Here is a 14,507-nt window from a genome sequence, read left to right as displayed (position 1 = left end):
TGAAAGTTTTGTTTAACAATTAGAACACTATATCTATAAAGTAAATATCTTCTCTAATTATATCATCCTTCTTCATATTCCATTCATGAATTCTTTTAGCATGTCTCAGTTTGAATTGTTGAGTCACATAATGTCGCACCTCCAAATATAATATAAATCAGTGCAAAAAACTTAACAACATTCAACATTCCTAAACTATATATATAAGTACATTCATATCTAAGTACATGTATCTTTATTTTCGAATAATAACCCATATTTGAGACTTCATTGTACAAGTATTTAGTAACTATGTGATCCGAATTATTCTAAGCGTATACGACAATACATGTGCTATGTGTTGTAAGTTTTAATTTCCTTAATTAAGATAATCGCTTAACATCCACTGTCCGTAACTAACATAATTGCCAAGTTTCTTACTTTTATTATCGACTATTTACAATAAATTCCTGTATTCGTCAATGACAGACGACTGTGATTATGTGTGCTTTTGTGAGGTCGAGCGCGATTGTTTTCCTTACAAAAAGATAGGATAAGCATAATATCTGAATTCTTGAAACACAACAAACTAGTAGAATCAATAAAGAATAAAGATCGATTAGGCAGCAACCATGCACACAATTTTTCCTAAGAAAAACATTCGAAGAAGATCCAAGATACAACATCGACTAACCTCTGCCGGATAAACTTATGGCTCGGTTTTTGTCTACAACAGTGCTGATAGAACGCAAGATTTCTAAGAAGAGAAGCAGAGGGTGCTTGAACAGTGCTAATAGAACGCAAGATTTCTAAGAAGAGAAGCAGCGGGCGAAACTCTTGGTACTCGCGGGGGCGAAATTTTTGGGTAATTTAGATTCATAGACAAGTGGCCCAGATATATTCAAGCTAGTTGATACTAGTTTCATGTCATGGGAGTCATGTCATGATACCGTATGTATCTTAACAAATGAGATGCTACTATGAGTCATACAAAAACAACAAATAAGATAATCTAACAAACCAACATATAATATTATGCGTTACGAATGTAGAATCATACATCAGTACTGTATGCATAATTTTTGCGAAAAGACATGCATAATACTACAACATTCCTCAAGGTGACCAGCCCAGATGTGGGACTGGACATATGCATAACATTAACATTGATGTATGATGTGCATTGCTGACCAGCCGATACGTGCACTGGGCATACACGCTGGTAGCCACTCGCTGTGTCACGTCGCGCAGCGACAGACAGATTTGGCATACAGCAATCCCGATTTGGCATGCCCATATCCCCACGTGGTGCATGCTTCAATTGGAAATAATGCCCTTGCCCGGAGTGGCCAAATTGCCTTCACGTGCCTACAGCGCCCTGGACCGCGACCCTGTACATTCGTCGGTACACGGAACACTATTATTGATCATCGCCTTGCCTTATTATTGATGCCAAAATCTGGCAGCAGCAGTAGAGGCAAACCAGCCTGCAGCCCCTGCGTTCACGTGAAGGCTCATATACGTGTCCTCGCATTATTGGCCCTTACTGTTCCATGCGGCGACGACAACGAGCACCGACTATTTTAGCGAGCACACCTACTTTAAAAAAACTACCGATCTATGCATCTTCAATCATGTCAGTACAACGAAAAACAGAAATAATAAAAATTACATCTAAATCATAGATCACGTAGCAACGACTACGATCACTGAAGCGACCCAAAGACGTGCCGCGGTCATCGGCCTTCCCTCCCTCATTCATTAATAAAGAAGAAGAGTTTTAGAGTACATGTTAATGGCTCCACATCCTAGCCCATCCGACAACCAAAGAAACAACAAATAACCTAGAAGTGGGAGGTGGGCATGGGTGAATTTGTTCCTCCTCTTCTTCTTCTTCAATGCTTTTCTTTTCTTGTAAGCACACTTGCTAATCGATGTTTTGTTGTTCTTTGTGATCCCCATTATTTTGCTGCAAGTTAATTTCATAAATATTTAATTCAAGATCTCTTACCAATTCTTGCAGCCATTCATCATAGTGGGATGTTTGCTCTCCATCGTTTGCATCCTTTCTTTATCTTCCTGTGAGCCCTGCAAAAAAATTTCTGCTTGCAAGACGGATGTAATGGGTTCCTGTTCATTGACAACTAACGCATTATCACATAAATTATCTAGGAAAAAAGTATGGATAGGTTGCAACTCAATGCAAATTGTATGAAGGATAGCATCTCTAATCTTCATTCCCATTATGTAATGTAGAACCTCATCGACACCCGCAAGAAGTACAAATTGTAGGACCTCCATACCTGTATTGAGTTTATTAAGAATATTATATTTTCCTACTACGGGATCAATATTGATATCATAGGTGCTCTTTGGATCCATGGTCTATGCATGATGCCGGATATGAATAAAATATAAGGGATGAGTATTTTTTTACCAATTCAATCCACCACTTCAATTTTGCTTGATGTGGCTTCCTCCCCTTCATTCAAAGGCTCTAGTGGAGCCAAATCCACACCAAATAGAAGCCTTGGTTGTCAAGAATCCCGTAGGAAAAGATGGCGATGAAATGGAAGGAAAATCGGAGTAGGTATGGCCAATTTAAGAAGCTGTCACAGTCTAGTACCAGCGCTTAGATGCCGCCTTGCGCTCTGGAAGTTTCGGGTGCCTTAGTGTTTTGGTCACCAATTCTTTATACGAACTCAGATTTTGACATTCTTTGGCTCGTTGGATTGCTAGCAAAAAACCCGATGCGTCAGTGGCCTTGGATCCTAAATTTTTACAATTTAATAAATGTCAAAATATCAAATACTCCATAGGGACTTAATCGGGTGCTTGGAACTTCTCCGGTGTGACCTCCAACTTAGTTATTTTGATGTCCCAAGTGCATGAACGTGTCAACGGACCTACAAAGACCATAAAACAAAGGTAAACTAACAAAAACTAAATAAAAATAAAAATTATGCGACGCACTTGGTAAAAAAAGTAAACACCGAAAACTATGCATTGGGGATGTGTATAAGTGCTAGATGGATATGATATGAAGGATTTTGGCACTAAAATGTACTCTAAAAAGTATGCATAAAATCCACTCATCAGCATCCAGGCCTACGAACCGCCACTGCACACACCTGCGCCCGCGCTCTTGCCTGAGACCTACAAGTGGGCGGCTTGCTGCCAACCTACGTGTCGTGCCTGCCCGTTTGGCTGGGCGCGATGGAGGTGGAGCAGCATCAGCTCTACGAGTGGGAGGGTTGTGCGGTGGCGGGCAAGCGGGAGGCCACAGAGCGCGTCATGCAGGTGAGCGCGACCTCGAATGCGGCGCAGCAAGCGGCGTTGCTGGCGACGTACCAGCAGTTGTTCCCCCGGGCAGAGGCGCCGGCATCTGTCGACCTATCCGAGGACGGCGACGCCTATGGCTGCAGGTTGCGGTATTTCTCTAAGTTTTATCTACTGTTCTAATTAAGTTGTAATGTAAGTGGACTTTGAGCAGTGTGTTTTATCTATTAAGCTTATATTTTTAAATGTTTTAGTTGCGTTATTCTTTTTTAAGTTTCCAATTTGTTGGCCAATAATGCTACACGCACGGACTAATACGGGCTTTTGCGGGGCTGACTAGGAAGCGATCCGACGTGGCTGTGGGCGCGCAAAGAAAAGGTTATTAAGTTAAGAAAAAACGCCGGCCCTTTTACTTTCTCTCCCGCGGTGGTGGGCTCGCCCAGATCGGCCGAGCGAGCTGCAGTTCCCGTCATGGCGCTGCGATGCGGCGAGTTCCCGATCGGCGGCCCGACGCGGAGACGATGGACTAATCTGAGGCGGCGAGGCGACCTCCTCCTCCTTGGATGCGCCATGGCTGGCTCTTGCGATGCGGTGATTGGATCTCGTCGTCGTCGGCAGCATCACTCCGGGCTCCTAGCTGGCGAGGCGATCTCGTCCTCTTTGTAAGCGTCACGGCCGACTCCTCCAGGGCCCTGAGGCGGCCTCCTCGTATGGATGCTGGCGGCGCCGTGGGCGAGCGCCCTACAGCCCGGCGCGGCGTACTGGCGGCCGCCGGCCGCCGGCCAATGACGCTGGACCACCTGCTCCTGAGCGTGCAGTGTTAAATCTCGACGATCTCAACCCGCGCAGCTGGGCCAGATTAGCACTCAATTTTGTAACTTGCAGATTCTGAACTTTTGTGCAGATTCTGAACTTTTGTGCAAATTTTGAACTTTGTGCAAGCTCTGAATTTTCTTCTGCTTTGCAGGGAGAGGACTATAGACACTCCAGCATAAGTGGTATTCTCTGTGCAATGCGACAAGAAACACAAAATGTTGTTTCACCAAATGAAGAGAGACCAAAATCAAAGGCCACATAAGATTGCAGATTATGCATGTGTCTGCGGAAGATAACTTGAATGTTCCCAACAGAATTGCTCATGTAGTTCCTGTTGAGTGTAACATGTACTTCTCAGAAGTGCTCATGTAGTTGCTTTCAATTGTAACATGTACTTCTCGCTACATGAATTTGTGTACTCCGACCTTATCAATGAAATCAATATATAAAGTTCTTCAGTTCTGGAAAGTTTGAAGGATGGAAACATCCTTATGTATTGTTGTTCTGGCTATGATTGTTGAGATTCTTAAGAGTAAATACAGAGTATCACGCTGGGGATAGTTGTACATTGTTGCTGTCAATTTAGACAAGATTGACGTGGAAGCCATCTTACATACACTACATAATCCTGAAGCTCATGAAAGCAGGTAGTCATGTGTGAGACAAAAAGCTCTGTGATTGGAATTAGCCAGCGGCAATGTACACGCACACATATCCATGGATAGTAGCAGTTCTGTTACTTTATGGAAAAACAAAATGGTAAAACATAAATTTGTTTACTTTCTAGTGCCCTGGTGCCTTTCATCTATTACACTAAAGTTGCCAAGTGCCCTGGTGCCTTTCATCAAATTACATAAATCATAGCTAACTCTGATCCGTCGTATTGTTGAGCCCTCCAATTCCATCAGACTGTAACTCTGCAGAACGTGGCAGTATAGTCGATCCTTGCTGAACTTGAAACAACATACTTGTATATTCTCCTAAAATTGGAGGCATAAGCATTGCCGATGAACCTCCAAAGGATACTGCAGTCGATCCTTGAGGTGGATTTATGTTGCCAGTGGTAATGCCCAAGCCAAATGGTTCTTGCCGCAAAGAACAAAGAACGTGGTAGAATGACATGGATGCTCAAGTGATTACTAGAGGTAAAAAGATAAGAAACCAAGATAACTGCGCTATAGTACTACAAGCTTGGCCATCCAAATTAGAAGCTTGTGGACTCTGTTTCAGATTGCAAGAGTGTTAACTCCGAAAAGTGCATGAAAAAAATAGTATTAAGCAACCGAGAACAAGAAATACATACCTCATGTTCAATAACATTTTGTTCTAGAATATCATCCTCCGAGGATTTTCTCTTTTTACTGGACCTTTTCTTTTTCAAATTCATGGAGCGAGCCTGAAATAAATACGAATGTAGTGGGCTCAACAGGCGCGAATTTGGGTGCTTATTTTTGAAAGCAGAAAAACAAAATTTAAGCAACAATACCTTTTCTGCAGCTTCCTTCTTCTCCTTTTGTGCAACCTTTTTTTGCTCCCTTAGTTCAGCTTTTTTCTTCTTTTCCTTTGCTTGCCGAATAAGCTTATCAACCTTAGATTCTTTTCTCAACGAAGGAGGACGACCAGCACATCTAACAGCTATTGGACTTAGTATAGTTTTACTTCTTGCTGGCCCATTAGAAGGTGCATCTTCCTGCAATTGATCTTCTTGTGTACCGACCTTATCCTTATTATTTTCAAAACTTGAGTTGCTACTGTACTTAATTTGCAAGGTGCGGAGATCTTCAGTCAAGGAATTGAACGAATCATCTGACATGGCGCCTATCTCTGCAGTTGGGTAGAAAGAACTGCACAAACTATCAAAATGTTTTGCAACAGGAGTGTCTTCCATGCCGCCATATGTGCATCTGATAAAGTTATGTTTTCTTTTCACATTTTTTTCCACCGCTCAAGGATGTATTTTGGAGGAACCTCCTTGATTTTCTTCTGAGTGAGCACACATAACACATGCCTACAGAGAATACCTCTGAACTCGAAGTGGCGACATGAACACTTAACTTCAAACTCTTCCTCATTGAAATATACATGGTACACAATATCTTTTCTCCATCCTTTTTCTTCGTCAATTAGCACATCCTCTGTTATCTCGTGCGTTTCTATTGCCCCTTCTTTTTGTATCAACTTCCGCTCACAGTACATAATATCTGTTAGCTCTTCTTGAAATTCTTTGAACTTTGAATTTGTATAGATTGATTGAAATTGCTTCTCGGTGTCGAATCTTGTGATAGAAGGTATGGTTGAATTGAAAGAATTGAAATCAGCAATATTCTCCTTCTCAACTTTATCACGAAGAGCATTCTCGTATTGGCTAACAAAATGCTTCAATGTAGTTTTTGCATTAACATACCCATCAAAGAAGGCATTCATACTCTCACTACGTTGTGTAGTAGACATACCTGCCCAAAAGGCATCTTTCACAAATGCTGGAACCCAACGGTGCCGATATTCATAAAGCCCTTTAAGCCATTCATTATCTCCAATATCATACTTCTCAAGCATATGTAGCCAAGCAACTTCAAACTCTGTAATTGTTAATGAATCATAAACTGCCTTGCCAACATCAACTTTGATGTGATCATATTCTTCATATCCACCTAACTTCTCTGGTATTTTTTTCATAATATGCCACAGGCACCATCTGTACCGAGATTCCGAAAAAACTATTCCCACGGCATTTTGAATTGCTTTTGCTTGATCAGTAACAACAGCTTTTGGTGGACGATTTGACATACATGTGAGCCATGCTTGAAATAACCAAATGAATGTTGCAGTATCTTCGTTTGATAATAAAGCACATCCTAGCAGCACTGATTGACCATGATGATTCACTCCAACAAAACAAGCAAAAGGCATATCATATTTGTTCATCAAATATGTTGTGTCAAAAGTGATGACGTCATGAAAAGAGTCATACACTGCTCTACTTCTAGCATCAGCCCAAAATACATTCCTAAGTCGTGATTCATCATCAACATCCATGACACTAAAAAAGTTTGGGTTGTCGGATTGCATTTTGATGAAATAGTCGCGAACCGCTTCAGCATCACCAGTGCCAAGTTTCAACCTTCTTATTTTCTCTAGATAATTGCGAGAATCTTTCTCACCAAAAGTTAGGTTGTCATGACCATCTGCTGCCACAACAAAAGAATTGAAATTCTTGTTTACTCGAATTCCAGCCCGGTCATTCAACTCAAGCTTTCGCTTGACATGAAGATCTAACCTTTTGTTGCATCTGAATAACCGAGATTTTTGTGGACTTAATGGATGATTATGATCCCAAATGACAGTTGAAAGATAAAGCTTTCCATGAGGACCACGAGCAATATTAATTTTAGCTTTGCATCCTAACCCGGCTGATGGATTTGGCTTCAACATATTTCTTGATTTGGACTGAGTCTTACCATTGCGAGTGCAGGAAAGTGTAAGGTACCTCAGTTGTCCATTAGCATCAGTATTTGAACTTCTTCTCATCACACCAAAGCCTTTCGCTTTAGCATATTTGGTGTAGTACTCTCGCACGTCATTCTCATTATCAAAGGTCATTCCCAGTTCTGGTTCTCCAAGTAACGCATGCGGCTGAGCTTCACCATGGTGATGTCCAACTTCCACATTGTTTTCATTTTGTTCCTTAATGCCGTCATCATCGCTTGATATAGACATGTCACTTGATTCTTGAACACCACAAGTTCCATCATCCATTCCTGTAGACCATGAATATTTTAATCATTCTTGTTCGAAGCCAATATAAGCAAACTGAATGGTACTAACAAATTGACCTGAAGATTGGCATGTTAAAACTGAACTACGAAACTGTATGTTGAACTTTACAAAATCTATACACTCATAAACAATCATAAGAATTTTGCCGTTCTGATGTGGCGCGATACAGTATTGTACAAACCATTTGTAACCTTCATCTCTCATCAGTCTGATTAGCCTTATCTAGTACTTCAAGGTTTACTGAAAATAACTCGCATATGACTTTGATCAAGACGGACAACTTACGTACATGGTTTTGATCTACAGATACTCTGCTTGTGGCATACTACACGGCTTTGATCTACAGAGTATATATGGCCGGGCGTTTACCTGCTAATGCCGACGCGAACAAACAGGCACGCCCACGGCTCGAACAGATCGGCGGAGCAAGCGTGAACGTGCTCTTGGCGGCAGGACACGCTGAGGTCGTCCGAGGCGGCGGGATCAGTAATCTGGAACGAGGGCAAACCGAGCTGCCGTTCTGTTGCGTTCTGTTTTCTTGCTAGCGTAAACAGCGGCACGTTCTCCATTTTTCTAACTGTTTCATTCCTCAGCGCATCCATGTCGGATCGTTTCCTAGTCAGCCCCGTAAACGCCCGTTTTCGTCCGTGCGTGTAGCATTATTGTTGGCCAATAATGATTCATTATTGTTTGTTGGCGGCATTGGACGCATCTACGGCAAGCCGGACAGCTCCGGACATTTTCGTCCGCCTCCCAGATCCAAACGAACCAGCATAGATGTTGGATATATCTGGCAGCCACACGCTGGCAGTCACGTCGCGCAGGGACAGATTTGGCGTACAGCAATCTTGATTTGGCATCCCGCATAACCCCACCTGGTGCGAGCTCCAATTGGAAATCATGCCCTTGCCCGGAGCAACCAATTGATCGCCGGTACACGGAACACTATATAATTGATCGCCGACATGCCTTATTATTGCACCCAAAATCGGGAAGCAGCAGGAGAGAGATAAACCAGCCTGCTGCTGCTGCCCCTGCCTCCACGTGAAGCGCCAGTGTCCTCGCATGCATTATTGGCACCTACTGTTGAGTGGGAGGACAAAAACGATCACCGACTATTTTAGCGCGCACGAAGCACATATACATATACCCATAGAGGAGTACCACTCTCTCTAGCCTCGCAGGGCAAAGAAAGACCGATATACACTTCATCGATGGCGGTGGGGGGTGTGTGGGTGTTCCGGAAGGACGGGGTGATGGAGCTGCAGAGCGTGGCCGGAGGGTCGTCAACGGTCCGGAGCGTGGGCGGCCGCAATAAGGCGCTGGTGTACCTGCCTGCGAACGAGCCGATGCGGTCGCTGGAGGTGCTGGAGCGGCGGCTGGGGTCGCTCGGTTGGGAGCGCTACTATGAAAACGGAGACATCGTGCAGCTCCACCGTCGTGACGGCGGGGTCGACCTCATCGCCCTCCCGCGCGACTTTGCGCGGTTCCGCTCCACCCACATGTACGAGATCATCGTCAAGAACCGACACCACTTCAAGGTCGTCGACCTCTAGGCATACATGATATACATTATCTGGGTACCTATTACTTTCCCCGGTCATGCTAGCAAGCCTGTTCTGCAAATAAGCGCACGCGCATAATGATGTGCCTTGTGTATGTCGTCTCTGAATTACTCCTAGCTAGTGTGAGCTTTTTGTATTTTTGATTGAATCTCGGATGTGTTTGTTAACTTTTGCTTGCATGGTCGTACTTGCTTGTTTACCAAAAACCACAAATTTCGAAATTTCTGACTGTGCATGAATGGCCACGAGTAACTTTACGTGCCCAGCTGACAGCATCCACATGTTGGTCCCTCTTATCTCCTCTTTTCACGTGCAAGATAAGAAGATAAAAGTTACTCAGACCAACTAGTTAATGGAATTAACGGTTTAAATTTATTATATACTCTTGCCTCTTGAGTATAAAGAGTAGGTTAGAGGGAACATGTTTAAATTTGCCCCACATGTTGATACATGCAGCTAAAAATGGCTGAAAAGGAGCAGTGCGTTTAGAGAGGAGCATTGCTAAGGGAATGTTTGGTAGCTCTCCAGCTCTGGGCTCCTCCAACTGGCCTGGAGCTGGGCTGAACAACTCTACTATGTGAGCTCCACGTTAATCCACATCCTTGAAAATATCTTAATCATTCTTTACCGTTCGATCTATGTAATTGATCTACCTTTGCCCTCCGATTTACGTTACCCCTGAGGCTGAAAAATATCCAATCTAGACGTAAATCTGGCATAACCTGCACATAATTAACATTAGAAAAAACCAATCAATATTCTCCTAAACACCAACTCAACAAAAAGAACTTCTAAACACACAACATTTTAGTAGTTGAAACGTTTTCCCCTAGGGTTTCCCTAGGGTCCAACCTGTCCTCCGACGGCGACGGCGGAGTCTACATAGTTTCTACACCGATCGGGCCGTCTCTCGCGGGGGTCTACTCTGGAGTTCGCGATCGGGTTGGCATGGCGGAGCTAGTAGTTGATGGGACCGATGGGGCATCCAAGGCGGTGCTGATGGAGACGCAGCCTGAGGGCGGTTTCGATGGAGTTAAAGCAGCGGGGGCTGGCCAGGAGAAGGAGGTGGTAGATGGGGCGGATGTTAGAAGTGATGAGAGGGCGAGGGTGGAAGATCGGGAGAAGGAAGATGAGGAGGAATTCGGCCACCTGGGTCCAGATCCAAACCTGGAAGATGCGTTCGAAGGCATGAACCTGCATGGGGAGGAAGAAGAAGACCTAGACCTGTCTGGAGAGGTGGATGATCTGATTAGGGATGTGCGTTGGTTGGCTCTGTTTAGGGTTCATACGATGAGACCGTTTAGCCATGCGGCGTTGCTAAATTCGATGAGGAATGCGTGGACATGCGCGCAAGGGGTCACTTTCAATATCAAGGGGCCGAATCTGTTCTTGGCTCAATGCCATTGTCTTGGCGATTGGAAGAGGGTAATGGAGGGTGGTCCTTGGCAGTTTCGAAGGGATCCTGTGATTCTTGTTGAATATGATGGCTTTACCGATGTGGCGGAGTATGCACTGGACATGTATCCGCTATGGGCACGTGTTAAAGGCCTCCCAGACGGCCTCACAAGGAAGAAAGAGTTGGCGGAGAAGGTCGCAAAGAAGGTGGGGAAGCCACCTTTCACAGTGGTTGTTAATGAAGGAAGGATAAACCCTTCAAATCATCTTCGAGTAAGAGTTTTCGTGAATGTGGATGAACCTTTGGTGAGATTTGTGCCGATCACTTTGAAGGAGAGAAAGAAGTATCCGGTTAGATATGAGAAGCTCCCAGATTTCTGCTTTTTCTGTGGACGTATGGGGCATGTAGTGGAGGAATGTGGTGATGGCATACATGAACCAGCATCTTGTGAGTGGGGAGATTGGCTTCACTGGACAAATGAACCGACTGGTGCAGGAGGAGGTGACAGAGGAGGGAGCGGGATGGGATCGGGGCGTGGCGGTGGAGCTATGGGTGGTAGAGGGAAAGGCGAGGGAGGAGATGGTGGTGGTACTGGTGGAAGAGGTGGCCGGGGACATGCACCAGTAAGAGAGCAGGGTGCGGGGCAAGTAGCTCCCGGTGTCAATCTTGTATTAGGTGAGGATGGGAAGAATGCTAAGAAACGTTTGATCAATACAGATGGGTCTATTAATGTAAGAGGTCAGGAGGTCCCAAACATGATAGGCAGAGTTTCGAATACAGTGTTGCAGATAGAATATGCAACAGCAATGGAGGCTTCATCTAGCGGTGGTGTAAGCAATGCAACACCAGGGAAGGTACCGATAGTAAAGAGAAGGAAGCAGGAGGAGAGGAGGATGGAGTTGATTCACTAATGTATGATGAGGCGGCCTCCACGCAGGAGGACCGCCGAGCCCAATGAGTATACTAAGTTGGAACTGCCGGGGAGGGGGGAATTCCCGGACAGTTCGTGATCTCGCGACGATTTGCCAGTTGCATTCCCCCAATTTGGTTTTTCTGTGTGAAACTAGGCAAAAGGCGGAAAAGATGAGGAGGATTCGGGGGCATCTCGGCCTCAAGGGTTTTTGTGGTGTAGATAGTGAAGGAATGAGTGGTGGGTTGGCTTTGTACTGGCATGAGGCGTATTGTAGTGGAGATTCTTGACAAAACAGAAAGATATATCGATGCTCTTGTACAGGTAGATCAGAATGCAGAAAAATGGAGGGTCACTTTCGTATATGGAGAGCCAAGAGTTGAGAATAGACATCTTATGTGGACAACATTACAGAGCCTTAAAACCGTGAGTGACTTACCTTGGTTAGTGCTGGGTGATTTTAATGAGGCTATGTGGGATTTTGAACACATGTCGGCAACTCCGAGAGCTGAATCTCAAATGGTGGCGTTTCGGGACTGTTTGGAAGTATGTGGTCTGGTGGATCTCGGATTCGTAGGGGTGCCTTTCACCTATGACAACAAACGAGCTGCCGCAAATAATGTTCGGGTTCGTCTTGACCGAGCGGTGGCTACAAATATGTGGAGGAACATGTTTGCTTTCTCTGTTGTCTCTCATATTACTTCACCGTGTTCAGATCATATAATACTTTTGCTCAAGACCTCGGCCGACCCGGGGCCGACGGGAGCAAAACCAAGGAGGTATGAGTTATTCTGGGAGACGGATGGTACTCTGCCGGAGGTGATTAAGGAAGCATGGGATGCAGTAGGGGGGGGGGGTACGCAACCTTGCCCAGCTGCATGACGCCCTGTCAAAGACCATGATCTCACTCGGCACTTGCGGTAGGAAATTTGGGAATGTCACTAGGGAACTGGCTAAATCCAGAACCCAACTTGAGGAGCTTATGCATATGAACGCAGATCAAAATGATATTGGCAGGGTGACAGATAAGATGAATGTGCTATTATACCAAGAGGAGATGATTTGGTTGCAAAGATCGAGGATCTCATGGTTGAAAGAGGGGGATCGGAATACTAAGTTTTTCCAGAATAAGGTTGTGTGGAGGGCACGGAAAAACAAAATCAGACAGTTAACTGATAGCGTTGGTGTAATGCACTCAGAATTTGCAGCGATGAGCGAGATTGCAAATAATTACTTTCATGAGATATTCTCAGCGGATGCAACTCTTGATGCTGGACCGGTACTGGATCTCTTGGAGCCAATGGTGATGGAGGAGGATAATGCTAAATTATGTGCGGCCTTTTCAGATAAGGAGATAGCGGACGCAATGTTCCAAATTGGTCCACTTAAGGCACCGGGGCCAGATGGTTTTCCCGCGAGGTTTTTTCAGCGGAACTGGAGCACTGTCAGAGATGATGTTATTGCAGCGGTTAAGGATTTTTTTGTCACTGGAATTATGCCAGGAGGGGTAAACTCGACTTCCATTGTTCTGATTCCTAAACTTTCTAACCCTGCAAAGATTTCTGACTATAGGCCCATTAGCCTCTGTAATGTAATTTATAAAGTGATTTCGAAGTGTTTGGTGAATCGACTTAGGCCACTCCTAGACACTCTGGTTTCACTGGAACAGAGTGCCTTTGTGCCAGGCAGGATGATTACAGATAATGCTCTTGTGACCTTCGAGTGTTTACATTACATAAAACAGGAGAAGGATCCCACGAAGAGTTTTTGTGCATACAAGCTGGACTTATCAAAAGCTTATGACAGAGTGGATTGGGTTTTCTTGGAGCAGGTGATGCAAAAGCGGGGTTTCACTCAGCGATGGATTGACTGGATTATGACTTGTGTCACATCGGTGAGATATCGTGTTAAATTAAACGGGACCCTCTTGGATTCATTTGCACCGTCGCGTGGGCTTCGGCAAGGCGACCCTCTATCTCCATTCCTTTTTTGTTTATTGCGGATGGATTATCAGCGATCTTAAAGAGCAAGGTTGCGGCTGGTAGTATAACACCCGTGAGAGTTTGCAGAAGAGCTCCGGGTATATCACATTTGTTATTTGTGGATGACACCTTGCTGTTTTTTGAGGCTTCTAGTGAACAAGCAGAAAATGTGAAGGCAGCGTTGCTCATGTATGAGAGTGCCACGGGACAAAGTTTGAATTTTAACAAGTGCTCAATATTTTTTGGTGCTGCATGTCCAGGGGCGACACAGGTGCAAGTGCGAGACGTTCTGGGTGTTACTTCAACGGTGTTTGAAGAAAAATATTTGGGCCTCCCAACCCCCGAGGGGCGCATGTCCAAGGGGAAATTTCAGAATCTTCAAACTAGTCTAACAAAGCGACTGATCCAATGGGGTGACGGCCTATTGGCACAACCAGGAAGAGAGGTCTTGATTAAAGCTGTAGCTCAAGCATTGCCAACATAGATCATGGGGGTTTTCAAGCTACCTTTCTCGGTGTGTGACGATTTGACACGGATGGTAAGGAATTTCTATTGGGGTTCTAGTAAAGGAAAGAGGAAAGTACACTGGAGAGGTTGGGATCATCTTCTACAGCCAAAGAGCAAAGGGGGTGCAGGTTTCAGGGACTTCCGGTTGTTCAATCAAGCACTGCTGGCCCGGCAGGCGTGGCGATTGTTGATGAAGCCTGAAAGCTTGTGCGCGCAAGTTCTCAAGGCGAGGTATTACCCCAGTGGCAATTTGGTGGACACTGTATTCTCTGGCAATGCTTCTTCCTCATGGCTTG

At 44.7% G+C, this 14,507-nt stretch overlaps 1 protein-coding gene across 1 annotated transcript; it reads left to right on the top strand.

Annotated features, from left to right (window-relative positions):
• Positions 1 to 9,065: 9,065 nt before the first annotated feature.
• On the top strand, positions 9,066 to 9,407 carry LOC119345403 (flowering-promoting factor 1-like protein 5). The gene has a single exon (XM_037615498.1). The coding sequence runs from the start codon at positions 9,066 to 9,068 to the stop codon at positions 9,405 to 9,407; it is 342 nt and encodes a 113-aa protein (XP_037471395.1).
• The last annotated feature ends 5,100 nt before the right edge of the window (positions 9,408 to 14,507 follow it).

Source organism: Triticum dicoccoides, unplaced genomic scaffold (assembly GCF_002162155.2).
Source record: "Triticum dicoccoides isolate Atlit2015 ecotype Zavitan unplaced genomic scaffold, WEW_v2.0 scaffold23369, whole genome shotgun sequence".
Taxonomy (NCBI): Eukaryota; Viridiplantae; Streptophyta; class Magnoliopsida; order Poales; family Poaceae; genus Triticum; species Triticum dicoccoides.
This window is presented reverse-complemented; position numbering and strand designations above follow the sequence as displayed.